The sequence below is a fragment of the Corythoichthys intestinalis genome, chromosome 8, assembly GCF_030265065.1.
Source record: "Corythoichthys intestinalis isolate RoL2023-P3 chromosome 8, ASM3026506v1, whole genome shotgun sequence".
Taxonomy (NCBI): Eukaryota; Metazoa; Chordata; class Actinopteri; order Syngnathiformes; family Syngnathidae; genus Corythoichthys; species Corythoichthys intestinalis.
In genome coordinates this window covers 17,198,365-17,216,325 of record NC_080402.1, presented here as the reverse complement: position 1 = coordinate 17,216,325, position 17,961 = coordinate 17,198,365, and the positions used below count along the sequence as shown (strand labels likewise).

The window sequence follows — 17,961 nt, the reverse complement described above, 5'->3', positions numbered from 1 at the left end:
TCTCAGTGGAAGGTCAAAGGTGAAAGAAAAAGAAGCCAGGAAAGCTACACGCCCTCTCATTAATATCAAGGAAACAAAATTTCCTACATAAGCTAATGTATGCGTTGTTGTGTTAGTATGCAAAGACAAGTCTGAGTTTTATAATCAAGTAAATTGAATGGTTAGTTTTCAACTGAAATGACGTGAAAAGTATCAATGAAAAGGATTTTGTGAAAATCCAAAAACATGATAGCGTCTTCAATCATGTATGATTATCTTTAGCATTTGCACAATCATCGACAAAACAAATGTGCAAAAATTATATAGAAGAATGAAACACGATTTAATCTTTAGCATTGAGCTTTTAAGATACACTTTTTTGTTGCATTAAAGACATTAACCACGTAATGTGTGAACCTTTGCTGACATTAATAAAAGGGATGTCACTTGACAGGCTGAAAAAACAAAAACAAGACAGCATGAAGAAGGAGCTGCTTTTTATTCCAATAAATTAATCCAAAGGAGAACACTAGCATACAGTCAACGTATAGAAAAATACTATGAGCACTTCTTATATATTATTTTACAGTCTGTTAGCTCGTTATTGTGTCTGTCATAGTTGACAAAAAAAAAAAAGCTACGGTACATTAGATTACTCAAAATGTCCAAATTAAAACAATTAAATAAAAAGTTAATACATGTCACGGTCACGTTGGTATAAATAAAGATTTGTATAGCTACATTTACTGATCTTGTGATGCTGACTCCTCCGATCACATCACAGAGGAGGCGTGTCACTTGCGAACAAAACAACATCAAAGACACACACACACAAATTTGGTGTTCAATGTTTGCAATGTCTGACTGGGACTCTAACAGTAAGGAAATTTACTCTTGGCTTATAAAAATGCAAACATCATAAAATTAAATGTTGTCAATGATCCTAACATGTTTTATTATAGAACAAAGGCAATTATATTTCTATAAATCCATCAAAGGTGTTTCCATACATATTGAAGAAAATTTACAGCCTTCGACAGACCTAGTGTTTTTATTTTTTACATTTTTAATAACGCGGGAAACCATTTGGTCTTCAAAGAACTTTACATCACACATCTTTTTGTTGACATCAAAGACAAATGTCTTCAAAGTAGGTGGTTTCATAAAGATAAATAACTTAGGCTTCAATTGATGTGTGTTTTTGTGAACGTAAGATAAAAATTAAAAGTCGGACAAACCTAACATACATTTTTGTCATTTACTCAGGACAACTAAGTACAGTGGTGTGAAAAGGTTTCTGAACCCTTTGGAATGTCTCACATTTCTGATAAAAATCACTACCAAATTTGATCTGATCTTTGTCAAAATCACACAGATGTAAAAACAGTGTCTGCTTTAACTAAAACCACCCAAACATTTACAGGTTTTCATATTTTAATGAGGATAGCATGCAAACAATGACAGAAGGGGGAAAAATAAGTGAATCCTCTCCTAAGGAGACTTAAAGAGCAATTAAAGCCAATTTTTACCGAACAATTTAAGTCAGGTATGTGCCCAATCGCTGATGAGGGGTGTAACACTAGAAAACCCAGCAAAGGCCGAATCGGCCTTTCCCCAAGACAAATACTCCTAATATTCCCTTATATGATTGGCTCTTGTCTGTCGGACAACGACTTGCCAATTCAAAAGCACTTGGGCCATTTTGGCCACCTCTGGGTTTTTCTGGGGTAGAGGCCAAATCGGCCATTGCTTGGGACTATTAGGAGTATAAGAATTCTCTGGGACTTCTAGTGTTAAAGCTGCCCTGCCCACTATAAAACAGACACCTGGTAAGAATTGTCTTGATGAGAAGCATTGTCTGATGTGCATCATGGCTTGGTCAAAAGAGCTGTCTGAAGACCTGCGATCAAGTATTGTTGGTTTGTATAAAGCTGGGAAAGGATACAAAACCATCTCTAAAAGTCTGGATGTTCATCATTCGACAGTCAGAGATGTAGTCTACAAATGGAGAGAGCTTGGCACTTTTGCTTCTTTCCCAAGGATTGGCTGCCCACCAAAGATGACGCCAAGAGTTCAGCGCAGAATACTCAGTGAGGTAAAAAAGAACCCTAGAGTGTCTGCTAAAGACTTACAGAGATCACTGTCAGAGTCCAATATTTCTGTGCACACATCAACTATATGTTAAACTATGGCCAAGAATGGTGTTTGTGGAAGGACTCCACGGAGGAAGCCACTGCTGTCTAAAAAAACATTGTTGCTCATTTAATGTTCGCAAAACGGCACTTGGATACTCCACAGAAGTTATTTTATGGACTGTTGAAACCAAAGTTAAATTGTTTAAGAGTAACACACATCATGTGTGGAGGAAAAATGGAGCAACTCACCAACATCAACACCTCATACCCACCATGAAGCATGGTGGAGGGAGCATCATGGTTTGGGGCTGCTTAGCTGCCTCAGGGCTTGTACAACTTGCAATCTTCCGTCAGCCCTTTTCTTTTCGGGTTGAATTAATTGTAAACACATATAAATGCTGTATTTTTGTTTGGATTTGTCATGCCTTAAGGGAAAATAAATAAATAAATCATCAATGGAAGAATGAATTCAAATGTTTATCAGGATGTTTTGCAGGAAAACCTGAGGCTGTCTGCCAGACAGTTGAAGCTAAAAATTGGATGGATGCTGCAACAAGACAATGATCCAAAACATAGAAGTATATTAACTTCAGAATGGTTTCAGAAGAACAAAATACACGTTCTGGAGTGGCCAAGTCAAAGTCCAGACTTGAACCCTATTGAGATGCTGTGGCATGACCTAAAGACAGCGATTCATGCCAGACATCCCAGGAGTCTGACTGAACTACAGCAGTTTTAGAGACTTGATGGGGCCAACATTAGTCTTGATCGATGTGCCACGCTGATCTGCAGCTACAGGAAGCGTCTGGTTAGTTATTGCTGCCAAAGGGGGGGCCACAAAATATTAAAGGAGATGGTTCACTTACTTATTTCCCCCTCTGTCATTGTTTGCATACTATCCTCATTAGAATATGAAAACCTATAAATGTTTGAGTGGTTTTAGTTAAAAGTTTTTTTATCTGTGTGATTTTGGCAAAGATCAGATCACATTTGATGGGGATTTTATGCAGAAAAGCGAGAAATTCCAAAAGGTTCAGATGCTTTTTCATACCACTGTATCTTACTTTTGTCCTGAATTAACGTGTGTGTTTTTTTTTTTTTCATTCATGTCTGAGACACATCTTGAGACACATGTCTGAGACACACACGTCTTGATTGAATGTACATGTTTTTGTTAACATGAAAGACAGAACAGTCTAATGAAATTACAGTATCGGCCCGAATATAAGACAGTGTTTTTGCATTAAAATAAGATTGAAAAAGAGGGGGTCGTCTTATATTCGCGGTCTACACATTATACCCATTCATGACGCTAGATGACGCCAGATATCATTGAAGCGATGTTCTGTCATGTCAAAGCTCAGCTACTCTCCCAATTCACGACGCTAGATGGCGCCAGATATCATTGAAGCGATGTTCTGTCATGACAGATCTCAGCTACTCTCAAGTTTAACCTGTTTGCATTGTTTTATTGCAATGTTTTTCCTTATTCAGATTTGTTTCAAGACTACTGTAATTATTTTCTGTATAAAAATTAATTTGGTGTTCAAAAACTGTTTTTTCAAACGAGTCTTGAAAAAGAGGGGGTCGTCTTATAATCAGGGCCGTCTTATATTCGGGCCAATACTGTAACTTGTTTTTGTGAAATTAATTCATATAAGAGGCTGTTTTGGGTCTTTGACAACCCAGATGTACTTGCTGTGTTAGCAACTAAAACAGTTTTGAGTTTTCCCCCAAAAAATTCATCAACATTTTGAAGATAATTTTCTTAAGTCTTAAAGGGAACCTCGGACTTGTAGGCTCTAATCATCCACAATTGTTCTCTTTTACTAAAATATGTTATTAGAAACACATAAAATATTGCCATTGATTTAAAATTGAATAATATTTTGTACATGTTTTGACCTATGGAGGGCGCCATGCTTTGTGCGCGCAATGGAGGCTTGGGGTGATGACGTAGATTGTCACTGTCACTAGACCGGGTTATTCCCATTCCTTCTACGCAGCACGTCCAACATATGCGCCGATCGGTTAAAAGCTGCGAGTGCTTACTATTTGTGTTTTATTGAGTCTTTTATTAACTTTTCATTGCCTCAAAATACTTTTTGCATGTGTTTCCCTCTCATACTTTTAAGCATTGTGTTTTCTTGTGGTACCTTTAAATCAGATTGTTCATCTGTTGACCACATTAGCATTTTTAAACAACCCTTATCTGATATTACTAGGTTTATGTATTTTCGTAAGGCATTTTTAGTATGTTCTGTCTGTATGCATCTAAACCAGGGGTGTCCAAACTTTTTGCAAAGGGGGCCAGATTTGGTGTGGTAAAAATGTGGGGGGCCGACCTTGACTGACGTCCTTTACGCAGAACAATATATTTAAGCAAATTTTAGCAAGCCATTCTGTGTGTCACATTTGCTTTATTATTATTATTTTTTGAATTAATAAGTTCAACAATCTCGCAACTAGCGTTCTCTTTCGACTCTCGGGCTCTTGCGAAATACTTAAACTAGCTTCAAAAGTTGCTTCAATTTCTCGCTGCGTATCTTCCCCGTAATCTTGTCGTACATGTTAGCGTGTCTTGTTTGGTAATATCGCCTCACATTGAATTCTTTAAAAACAGCGACTGTCTCTTTGCAAATGAGACAGACACAGTTGTTGCGTATTTTATTGAAGAAATAGTCCAATTTCCACCTATCCTTGAAGCGTCAGCCGTCGCAGTCAACTTTTTTTGTTGTTGTTGATTGTCGCCATTTTAGAAAATTGGAAGTCAAGGATCACATGGTGTAATGTTGCTTAGAGTGCTGCTGCCTTTTATTGGGTAAATGGGGAGCAGCATTTAGTGTGTAAGCTACCTTATATGCTGGTAGCAGTACTGCTGACCAATTTATTAAGTCTGTGTGCGGGCCAGACGTTATTGATCTTATGACAGAGGCTGGGGGCCGGATGAAATTTGACCACGGGCCACATTTGGCCCCCGGGCCGCACTTTGGACATGTCTGATCTAAACAAAACAAGGTGAAAGTGCACAAGAGTATTTTGGGTGTCAAATTCGCCACTTGTAGGGCGCTTCGCTGATGTAGCACATTTTGGCAGAACACCAATTTTTTTTTCTACTCTTGTCTCGTCTCATCTCGTCTTTCCTATTCATTTTACTTTTGCTTCTCGTTTTGTGAAATATCGACAGTCCTGTCATGCTCATTAATGTTCTTCTCTGGTTCAAATTGAAAGGGTTGAATAGATGACATTTTTACGTCGCTAGAGTCATACTCAGGAAGCCCGGCAAAGTAACCATGTGACGTTACCGCCATGCGACGTCAACAGCAATGGCGACCTCGTACTAGTTAAACTAATTTTACAAATTGTATCAAAACGAAAACATCAACATCAATTTTAACTCATGCTGATGTTTATTTTATAGGAACTACAAGTCTTTCTATCCGTGGATCCCTTTAAATGAGCCCATTGCATTTGTTTTCCTGTAACATCATGGACAACACATGGTGTCTTGAATTAAACTAATGTGCCTTTGTTAGTGTTGAAGATTAATTTTTCACATACGTTTTTTTCAAAAACAACAAAACGTTATTTTCTAAAGACGATTTCAAATGATAATTTCTGCCATTTGTAGTCATTTTGTGTGTGTATGTGTACTGAGCTACTTGAAAAACAACACTGAGATTTACAAGTAAAAAAAAAAGTTCATCAAAGTGTGTGTGTGTGCGCGCGTGGAGGGGTGTTCTACACACACATCTTGCATCCACACTCAATTGGCTTCTCCACATCTTGCGTCAAAGAGGTTCCGTCGTCGCACAGGAAGTTGATTCGGCGTCGGCGCAGCCTCAAAGCGGCGCAGCAGGAAGCCGCACCTGACGAGACCCCTTCCGGCTGGCAGCGGCCCCGGCACTCCAGCCAGGACAAGGTTTTGGGAGTCCTGCAGACGACTGGACCCCGCTGCAAGCGGTGGTAATCTCTGACGGGAATGCCGGAACACACCGAGCCTGGAGGAGATTATGTAAAAATGTAAATGAGGTGACTATCATTTATCAACAAATTTCCAAACATTTTCATTTTTGTAACCATCAACAACAACTTTAATCTATAAAATATTTTGATCAATTTTGGTCCATAAAAGACCAAATACTATGTAGAATATTTTATATACAGTATTATGCAAAGTGTAAGTAAACTTTAATATTATTTGGTAGAGATGTCCCGATCAATCGGCAGATAGGGTCCGATCACGTCATTTTCAAAGTATCGGAATCGGCAAAAAAATATCGTACATGCCTTTTTTTTAAAAAAAATATATATACAGTGCCTTGCAAAAGTATTCGGCCCCCTTGAATCTTGCAACCTTTCGCCACATTTCAGGCTTCAAACATAAAGATATGAAATTTAATTTTTTTGTCAAGAATCAACAACAAGTGGGACACAATCGTGAAGTGGAACAACATTTATTAGATAATTTAAACTTTTTTAACAAATAAAAAACTGAAAAGTGGGGCGTGCAATAATATTCGGCCCCTTTACTTTCAGTGCAGCAAACTCACTCCAGAAGTTCAGTGAGGATCTCTGAATGATCCAATGTTGTCCTAAATGACCGATGATAAATAGAATCCACCTGTGTGTAATCAAGTCTCCGTATAAATGCACCTGCTCTGTGATAGTCTCAGGGTTCTGTTTAAAGTGCAGAGAGCATTATGAAAACCAAGGAACACACCAGGCAGGTCCGAGATACTGTTGTGGAGAAGTTTAAAGCCGGATTTGGATACAAAAAGATTTCCCAAGCTTTAAACATCTCAAGGAGCACTGTGCAAGCCATCATATTGAAATGGAAGGAGCATCAGACCACTGCAAATCTACCAAGACCCGGCCGTCCTTCCAAACTTTCTTCTCAAACAAGGAGAAAACTGATCAGAGATGCAGCCAAGAGGCCCATGATCACTCTGGATGAACTGCAGAGATCTACAGCTGAGGTGGGAGAGTCTGTCCATACCACAACAATCAGTCATACACTGCACAAATCTGGCCTTTATGGAAGAGTGGCAAAAAGAAAGCCATTTCTCAAAGATATCCATAAAAAGTCTCAATTAAAGTTTGCCACAAGCCACCTGGGAGACACACCAAACATGTGGAAGAAGGTGCTCTGGTCAGATGAAACCAAAATTGAACTTTTTGGCCACAATGCAAAACGATATGTTTGGCGTAAAAGCAACACAGCTCATCACCCTGAACACACCATCCCCACTGTCAAACATGGTGGTGGCAGCATCATGGTTTGGGCCTGCTTTTCTTCAGCAGGGACAGGGAAGATGGTTAAAATTGACGGGAAGATGGATGCAGCCAAATACAGGAACATTCTGGAAGAAAACCTGTTGGTATCTGCACAAGACCTGAGACTGGGACGGAGATTTATCTTCCAACAGGACAATGATACAAAACATAAAGCCAAATCTACAATGGAATGGTTAAAAAATAAACGTATCCAGGTGTTAGAATGGCCAAGTCAAAGTCCAGACCTGAATCCAATCGAGAATCTGTGGAAAGAGCTGAAGACTGCTGTTCACAAACACTCTCCATCCAACCTCACTGAGCTCGAGCTGTTTTGCAAGGAAGAATGGGCAGGAATGTCAGTCTCTCGATGTGCAAAACTGATAGAAACATACCCCAAGCGACTTGCAGCTGTAATTGGAGCAAAAGGTGGCGCTACAAAGTATTAACGCAAGGGGGCCAAATAATATTGCACGCCCCACTTTTCAGTTTTTTATTTGTTAAAAAAGTTTAAATTATCCAATAAATTTTGTTCCACTTCACGATTGTGTCCCACTTGTTGTTGATTCTTGACAAAAAATTAAAATTTTATATCTTTTTGTTTGAAGCCTGAAATGTGGCGAAAGGTTGCAAGGTTCAAGGGGGCCGAATACTTTTGCAAGGCACTGTATATTTTTTTTAATTAAATCTTTTTCTAATTGTGTTTAACGTTACAGACATAATATGTTACACTCATCCAGAGTCTTTAGTTTAGGCTTAAGGTAGGGTTATCAAATTTATCCCGTTAACGGCGCTAATTAATTTTTAAAATAATATAAATAATATAATAATAATAATATAATATAATAATTTATCACGTTAAGATATTTAACGCAATTAACGCATGCGCTGCATGACCAACTCACGCATTGTCGCATTTAATCTGTAATGGCGCCGGTTTACCTATATATATAGAGCTAAAAGGCAGCGTAAAATGAGTAGAGTGAATTTTGGCAGCCTTTGGAGCCTTTTTTTTAATTGGCTAAAGCCTTACAATCCCTCTCCCTACGATGAGAAATATCATGGGAAGAAATGTGGGGAAGAAAGGTAGTAATTGATCTTTTTCTTAACACCCTATGTTATTTCCCAACGCAGAGAAGATATATCAATTGGTACCACTACGCACAGTCATGGTTGCACTTCCCATCATGCATTTGGACAGAACAGTTAAATGGCTACAGTATCATTTACTGACAGCTCAACAAATACACTAGATGGCAATATTTAGTCACAATATACAAAGTCACATTTATCCTTTAAGAATTACAAGTCTTTCTATCCGTGGATCCCTCTCACAGAAAGAATGTTAATAATGTAAATGCCATCTTGAGGATTTATTGTCATACTAAACAAATACAGTACTTATGTACTGTATGTTGAATGTATATATTTGTCCGAGTTTTATTCACTTTTTTCTTAATGCATTGCCAAAATGTATATGATCGGGAAAAATTATCGGGAATGATTGGAATTGAATTGGGAGCAAAAAAAAGGCAATCGAATCGGGAAATATCGGGATCGGCAGATACTCAAACTAAAACGATCGGGATCGGATCGGGAGCAAAAAAACATGATCGGAACAACCCTATTATTTGGTCTTCAGTGAACCTAGCATGTAGATATTAGCCTCAAAGTAAAGGCAATGTGGAGTCTTCAAAGTCTTCTTAAACATCAAAGACAATTTAGAGTAATTATGTATTATTAAATAAAGTAATGTATTTTAAAATAACTACAATTCAGTGTTTAGACTAAGTGTGTTATTTTCTTTTTATTTTTAGATTGGGTGTTCATTGAACCAAATCACAACAAAGACAATTTAGGAGGAAAAGAAAAACTGTTTGAACGACTTATCATAAGTTTGTATCGCGAAGACTTTGTGTTATTCTGTTTTTAAGGGACAATAAAAAAAAGTATTTTAGCTTCTTTGATTAACCTAATTTGTGAGCATTTATTAACATTGAATGAGGGCTGCAACTATTGATTATTTTAGTAGTCAATTAATCGATTAATTAGTTAGTTCGAATAATCGAGAAATCGGATTAGGAACATTTAATGTATTGCAGAACAGATTTTAGGAAATGTAAGATTGGACTTTCAAACAATTATTCAGTGCAAACACAAAATAACATTCCTGAGTGTTTCTTCAAACTCTGCAATAGAGCACTTTCATTTCACAAAAGCAATAAATGCAGTTAAAAATGAAATAAAATCCCTGAGCTTCGCCTAAATCGGTGTTAAAAAAATAAATGAGAATCCAAGAACAATTGGCTAGGAGAATCCAAGAACAATTGGCTAACTTGGATAGCAAAAGTCCGTTAGCTTAAATGCTGTACAATGCTAACTTTTTATTTTTTAAATTAAAAAAAAAAATAATACTCTTAACAAATTGTTCAAACACATGTTCCCACAAAAAACAGCTAAATATACCTATAAACTAAATTACAAATGTAAAAAAAAAAAAAAAATACATATTGCTTATGTTGGTCTTAACAGGGAGCAAGCTGGATTCAGCCATGGTAAATGAGTTGTTGAGAATGTCACATTTACTCTTGCAACTAGAAGGCCGTGTGTCCACCAAATCAATAAAACTAAATGCAAACACTTTCAAAACAAACCATTACAACACCACTCGAACGAATCCTCAAAGCAGCAAATTCGATTCGAAGCTTTTTCCTAATCGAATAACTTGAGTTAATCGATTAATCTTTGGAGCAATACTTTGGACAGCTTTTAAAACTTGAAGAACCAAATGGACATGTTTTTGTTAGTGCAAAGACTATTTACGGAGTCTAACGAATTTTGTCATTTTGGTAATCAAGATAATTCTAAATTTGGCTTCCGGAAAACTTAACACAATTTACACTGTTCTGACAAGTCTTTATTTAACAAATATCAGTTGAATTAAAACCAAAATGACTTACAATTTACAGTTCATTCATTCTTTTTTTTTCTTTGTTACAAACAAATGTAAGTATTGTCATTAACATCAAAGCAATGTAGACCACTTAATGAAGCTAGCATGTTCTAAAAAAAAAAAAAAAAAAATCAAAGACAATTAAGATATTATCAAATGAAATTTATGCAATTTCGTCAAGGCCAGAGACAAATTAGCATCCTCTACCAACCTAACGCTTCTGCGGCTACTGTAGCGTTGACCGCGCTACCTCCTCCGTCAAGTCCGTCTGTGATTGGCTGATCGCAGTGTGGCCCCGACCAGCCTGACTGGCATAAACACTGCGCTCCCTTGAGAGAAAAACGTAAATAAAATCGTCGCTAATATCAACGTTCTATTTTTTATCTCGAAAGCGTGTCTGACCTGAGCGCCTCCTCCAGGCTGGCAGAGGCCGTGCACGCACAAGAGCTTGCGGCATGCCTGGCATCCTGGCAGCACGCCCGCTTGCATGTGTCCGCGCGTAAAGTCCTGAAGCTCGTGGTTGATGTATAGGTTCCGGATGCAGCCGTGGAAACCTGACATGTTGACGGCGTGGGAGGACAGAGACAGTGAGGCGGGAAAAACTTCCTCTGGAAGACCTGAAAAAAAAAAAATGACAAGAAATTTTTGCTTATTCCTTTTGTAAGCCACTTACAGGTGGGGAACATATCACTTACACTCCCTTCATAATAAAAAAAAAATCATGATGAAATTATTAGGGCTGTCAAACGATTAAAAATTTTAATCGAGTTAATTACAGCTTAAAAATTAATTAATCGTAATTAATCGCAATTCAAACCATCTATAAAATATGCCATCTTTTTCTGTAAATTATATATATATTCTGTAAAATAAATTGTTGGAATGGAAAGATAAGACACAAGATGGATATATACATTCAACATACGGTACATAAGGACTGTAGTGGGCATTTCACTCTACTGTCATTTATATCGGTCTATGCTGTCCTCACTCCGAAGCGTCTACTTTTTCCAAAGCTAGACAGCTAGAGAACGACGCCTTAATAATCAGACTTCTTCCTTTTTCATCTGATTTATTAATAAAATGGCCTCAAACCATTGTCCTCTTTAGACCGTCGTAAAACTACAAAAAAAAGTACACAAGCATTGCATTAGCAACAACGTTAGCCTAGCACGCTATACAGGTTCACTAAACATAAAGAAAAAGTGTCTCGTACAAAAAATATAACATTTCCCTTACTAACATAATATGTACATTCTTTACAACAACCATACTTACGGACAAATCTTGTCCAAGGATGATATAAGCACAACATTACAACGTAGGCGTCAGCCCGAGACGTCGTGCAGCCATACTGAACTGGCAAGAAGACAATAAACCATATCGCAAAGCGACCACAAGAGTTCGCTGTTAGACAGCACAAAAAGCCTTGCTTTAAAACTTACCAAAAGGCAGAATACTGTCTGAGCGGGACATGTGCGTTAATTGCGTCAAATATTTTAACGTGATTAATTTAAAAAATTCATTACCGCGCGTTAACGCGATAATTTTGACAGCCCTAGAAATTATATTTTGACAGCATCAGAATGGTTCTGCCTGTGTATCTATTCACCTCCAACATAGAGCGGTGCGTCCATGCTAGTTCCATGGCTTCCTCCCCGTCCATCCAGAGTAGCTGGTTGCCCTCCGTCCACTGACAAGTTGACCGTCCGATCAAAAGTTAGCAGCTCCACCGTATGGAACAGACCGTCATTCACTGTTTCCGAGCTGGATAAGAACATCAAAGACACTTGAGAAACACCTTTTTCAAATGACTTAAGGAAATTTACAACAGTAAAGTCACATACACACAAACATCGCATAAACTATGATAGACTATCTTAAAGGGCCTATGACAAAAAAAAAAAAACATGTTTATTTCACATTACACGCGGTATTTTATGCTCCTGAAGGAAACTCACCACTTGGATGTGTGCAGAAGCGATCGATATATTTATCCAATTTTTTGAATGCCGTGCTACAAAAATGAGAGACTTCCAGCCACGGTCTCGGATTGAGGAAGAAGGCGGATGTGACGTTAAGGATGACATCATCTTCACTATACAGCCTTACTACTGTATGCAAAAGGACTGCAGATTCAGCTGATTTTACGGATTAATTTGTTTATTTTACGCATCACACCAGCCCAGTGTGCTGCAGGCTTTTGTTGCTACACCAAAGAGAGTGGTGTGAGGCTTTTTGGATTTCCAAAAGATCCTATTCACCGCGAAGAATGTGCAAAACAAGTCCGACAATCTATGGACCAATGGACGGACGAGGAAGTGAGTAGGCCACGTTTTATAATGTTATGTCAAATACAGGGATCATGGCACACTTTGGGCTGAATGCTAAATCTGCAGAAATCCCTCTTTCGCTGACATCATCACACAGATGGAGGCGCTAGAGCGCTATGATGACAGGAGGAGCTAAACGGCAGATTTAAAGACTCATCTGCGCTTTGCCAAATTGTTGTATATTAAATAGGCGCATTCTGTAGATTACGCTATGTAGACTAACGCCAAAGTATTTTTATTTATTTATTTATTTATATATTCTATCGCTGAAATTTATATAAAAATTAGGGCTGTCAAAATTATCGCGTTAACGAGCGGTAATTAATTTTCTTAATTAATCCCGTTAAAATATTTGACGCAATTAACGTACAAATGCCCCGGTCAAATAGATTAAAATGACAGCACAGTGAAAGGTGTACTTGTTGTTTTTCGGAGTTTTGCCGCCCTCTGCTGGCGCTTGGGTGCGACTGATTTTATAGGCTTCAGCACCCATGAACATTGTGTAATTATTGACATCAACAATGGCGGGCTACTAGTTTATTTTTTGAATGAAAATTTTACAAATGTTATTAAAACGAAAACATGAAGACGGGTTTTAATATAACATTTCTATAACTTATATAACAGTTATCTTTTAAGAACTACAAGTCTTTCTATCCATGGATCGCTTTAACAGAATGTTAATAATGGTAATGCCAGCTTGTTGATTTATTGTTATAAAAAAGAAATACAGTACTTAGGTACCATATGTTGAATGTATATATCCATCTTGTGTCTTATCTTTCCATTCCAACAATAATTTACAGAAAAATATGGCATATTTTATAGATGGTTTGAATTGCGATTAATTGCGATTAATTACGATTAATTAATTTTTAAGCTGTAATTAACTCGATTAAAATTTTTAATCGTTTGACACACCTAATATAAATATAAAACAACAAAAATAGGCTGCTGTGTATTTGTTTTTTTCCAATTTTTGATTTGAAAATGAGAAATGAAATAACAAGTCGTTAACCGTTTTCCGATTTTGGATTTGAAAACAGATATAGAATGAACGAATGACACACTGATAAAGAATCTAATCAACTATTCACAACTCTAATTACAGAATCACATTTAGAGCAGAGAAGAACATAAACTGACCAGGGCGAAAGAGGAAACAGCTAAAAGGAGGGGTTACACGGAGGTCTCACGTTTTGGTGGTGCTGCCACCTACACATTGGGAATGCATACTACATTAGCAAATTGGAGGTTACATGCACTTTTGCGCTTCTCTAAAATATGAAGGACTAACTATTCTTTACAAAATGCAATTAACCCATGATCATTTTAACTGATGTGAATAAAATATAACATGTACTAATTGAATATCAACAATATCAATTGTCTTTGTCATCAATGAAAGGAAACCTGTACAATGTTAACGTTGTCATCGTCATAGCCTTGTTTTTCACAAACACATGATGAATCTGTTTTTGATGTTTCTATAACTCATCCACGAAATAAAAAAACTCCTGAATACAAGGAGAGGCAAGAATTCCAAAGCTGAAAAATAACCCAACAAAAGCTTGATACGCACGCGCATTAGTCGACAAGGCGCGCGCGTGTGAACACCAAAACTGGAACCACTTGACATGTGTTGGAGTGTTCTCTCAATCGAGAATTCAGCATTGCCAGCGTGGCGTAGGCCACTTAGTGCACATTAGCGACCATTTTCTGCCGCCGCCGAGCGCTAAGAGGCTCTCGGGAGTCAGACCGGTCACTCGGGCCCTGAACACTTGAACGGCCCTCCGGTCCAAGACAAGAACGTCAAGGACATCATTGTCAAGTGCAATGTTTAGCATCAAGCGGTTTTGGTAAACAGATGAAAACAATTCAATTCTTGATGCGCTCCTTAGAGACAGCATAAAAACTAGGAAAAAATTTCTTGATAAACATTAAAGGCAATTTAGCAAACAAAATAATATCGAAGACCATTTAGAGTCTTATATATATGTCAGGGCTGTCAAACGATTAAAATTGTTAATCGAGTTAATCACAGAAAATTAAAAATTAATCGCAATTCAAACCATCTCTAAAATATCCATATTTTTCTGTAATTTATTGTTGGAATGGAAAGATAAGACACAAGACGGACATAGACATTCAACATATTGTACATAAGTACTGTATTTGTTATTATAACAATAAATAACAATATATACAGTGGGGCAAATAAGTATTTAGTCAACCATCATTTGTGCAAGTTCTCCTACTTGAAAAGATTAGAGAGGCCTGTAATTGTCAACATGGGTAAACCTCAACCATGAGAGACAGAATGTGAAAAAAAAAACTGAAAATCACATTGTTTGATTTTTAAAGAATTTATTTCCAAATTATAGTGGAAAATAAGTATTTGGTCACCTACAAACAAGCAAGATTTCTGGCTGTCAAAGAGGTCTGACTTCTTCTAACGAGGTCTAACGAGGCTCCGCTCGTTACCTGTATTAATGGCACCTGTTTTAACTCATTATCGGTATAAAAGACACCTGTCCACAATCTCAGTCAGTCACACTCCAAACTCCAGTATGGCCAAGACCAAAGAGCTGTCAAAGGACACCAGAGACAAAATTGTAGACTTGCACCAGGCCGGGAAGACTGAATCTGCATTAGGTAAAACGCTTGGTGTAAAGAAATCAACTGTGGGAGCAATTATTAGAAAATGGAAGACATATAAGACCACTGATAATCTCCCTTGATCTGGGCACCATGCAAAATCTCACCCTGTGGCATCAAAATGATTACAAGAACGGTGAGCAAAAATCCCAGAATCACACGAGGGGACCTAGTGAATGACCTACAGAGAGCTGGGAACACAGTAACAAAAGCTACTATCAATAACACAATGTGCCGCCAGGGACTTAAATCCTGCACCGCCAGACGTGTCCCCCTGCTGAAGAAAGTACACGCCCATCTGTGGTTCGCTAGAGAGCATTTGGATGATCCGGAAGAGGACTGGGAGAATGTGTTATGGTCAGATGAAACGAGTATAGACCTTTTTGGTAGAAACACAGGTTCTCGTGTTTGGAGGAGAAAGAATACTGAATTGCATCCGAAGAACACCATACCCACTGTGAAGCATGGGGGTGGAAACATCATGCTTTGGGGCTGTTTTTTTGCAAAGGGACCAGGACGACTGATCTGTGAAGAATGAATGGGGCCTTGTATCGAGAGATTTTGAGTGAAAATCTCCTTCCATCAGCAAGGGCATTGAAGATGAGACTTGGCTGGGTCTTTCAGCATGACAATGATACCAAACACATAGCCAGGGTAAGAAAGGAGTGGCTTCGTAAGAAGCATTTCGAGGGGCTGGAGTGGCCTAGCTAGTCTCCACATCTCAACCCCATAGAAAATCTGTGAAAGGAGTTGAAAGTCCGTGTTGCCCAACGACAGCCCCAAAACATCACTCCTCTAGAGGAGATCTGCATGGAAGAATGGGCCAAAATACCAGCAACAGTGTGTGAAAAGCTTGTGAAGATTTACAGAAAACGTTTGGCCTCCGTTATTCCCAACGAAGGGTACATAACAAAGTATTAAGATGAACTTTTGGTTTTGACCAAATACTTATTTTTCACCATGATTCGCAAATAAATTCTTTAAAAATCAAATAATGTGATTTTCTTTTTTTCCACATTCTGTCTGTCATTGTTGAGGTTTACCCATGTTGACATTTACAGGCCTCTCTAATATTTTCAAGTTGGAGAACTTGGACAATTAGTGGTTGACTAAATACTTATTTGCCCCACTGTATTACAATATAGCAATAAATCCACAAGATGGCATTAACATTATTAACATTCTTTCTGTTAAAGGGATCCACGGATAGAAAGACTTGTACTTCTTAAAAGATAAATGTGAGTACAAGTTATATTAATTTTATATTAAAACCCCTCTGAATGTTTTGTTTCAGTCCCTGTTTCCATTGTACTTCACGGTTGGTCATTTGAGTGTTGACTTCACAACGTGCGAGACTCTGATAGTTTATATATTGTGACTAAATATCGCCATCTAGTGTATTTGTTGAGCTAAACAAAATGTTTGAATACATTTTGACCAAAGTCTGAGTAAGTTTTATATGTATTTTGCATAGCTATTTTGATTGGGAATGCCAGTTCTCTTTGCATTGAGCGCTTTTCTTTTTGTGAACATTATTTTTTTTGGGGAGAGAGATAGCACAACAAAAATAATATTCCTTTCACTAAATGATACTGTAGCGACTTAACTGTTCCGCCCAAATGCATAATGGGAAGTTGGGCAACCATGACTGTCAGTGGTGCCCGCAAATGGTGTACAATATAATCTGGGTTGCGTTCAATTAAGCGTGTTGAGAAAAAGATCGTCTCCTGTGAGAGATTGGAATATTATTTTTGTTGTGCTTGCACTAAATGATGCTGTACCCGAATGCATGATGGGAAGTTGGGCAACCATGACTGTCAGTGGTGGCTGCAAATGGTATAAAGTAAGTCCTGCGTTGTCTTCAAGTAAGCGTGTTAAGAAAAAGATCGTCTGTGATACATCATTGGAAAGCTTAAAATCTAAATTTTCTGGGGAGGGAAAAAATGTTGAACAGTAGGGCATTAAAAAAAAAAAAAAAAAAAAACTTAAAAGCAAAACCCTAACTGGAGGTGAGAGCATAAGAGAGCATAATTAAAGACGCCATTATTTTAACGAGATATTATCGCGTACTTACCTTGTTTCCATCCAAAAACAAAAATGTAGCATGTATCACAGAGTGTGAGGACATAGCTGTGAATGGCCACAGCTGGATTTTGGGGTGATTTTATGGGTGAAACATGGTAATATAGCAAGGGTCGCGATGCAGAAATCGCAGACATCAAGGAGTGGAAAACACAGACAAGGCTGAAAAGCAGTTTCTGCTCTTGCACCCCTCTTTTAAAAAATAAACTGCTGTATTTTAAGCCAAAAGAACTGTTGTGTTGGATAGAACAGTATGTCTATATGCTGCCATAGCAGATTCATGGTGCATTAAGCCAGCGAACTATTTTTAATTTGTCAATTTTATCCTGGCAGCCCCCCTTTACAGACGTCTCGCAACCGCTTCTGTTTCAACCCAGCCATAAAAAGAAGGTAATTAAATATATTAATCAAAATGTCATTTTTAGCTTAGAATCATTATTTGACGTCTAAAATTAGTTTTAAAAAAATGACTTTAAAAAAATTATTCAAATGCATATTTCAAACTTTTAAACAAATTACGTCACAATGAAAAAAAAATGGTGTCTGT

General features: G+C 37.7%; 1 protein-coding gene across 1 annotated transcript in view; it reads right to left on the bottom strand.

Moving 5' to 3' along the window:
* Positions 1-459: 459 nt before the first annotated feature.
* LOC130920709 (slit homolog 1 protein-like) overlaps positions 460-17,961 on the bottom strand; it is an 88,197-nt gene continuing 70,695 nt past the window's right edge. The window contains exons 34-37 of the mRNA XM_057844101.1: positions 11,954-12,108; positions 10,744-10,958; positions 10,553-10,670; positions 460-6,115 (exon numbers count right to left, since the gene is read on the bottom strand). Of these exons, the coding sequence (XP_057700084.1) occupies positions 5,856-6,115; positions 10,553-10,670; positions 10,744-10,958; positions 11,954-12,108 (748 nt within the window). The 3' untranslated portion in view covers positions 460-5,855. The remainder of the gene's footprint in view (positions 6,116-10,552; positions 10,671-10,743; positions 10,959-11,953; positions 12,109-17,961) is intronic.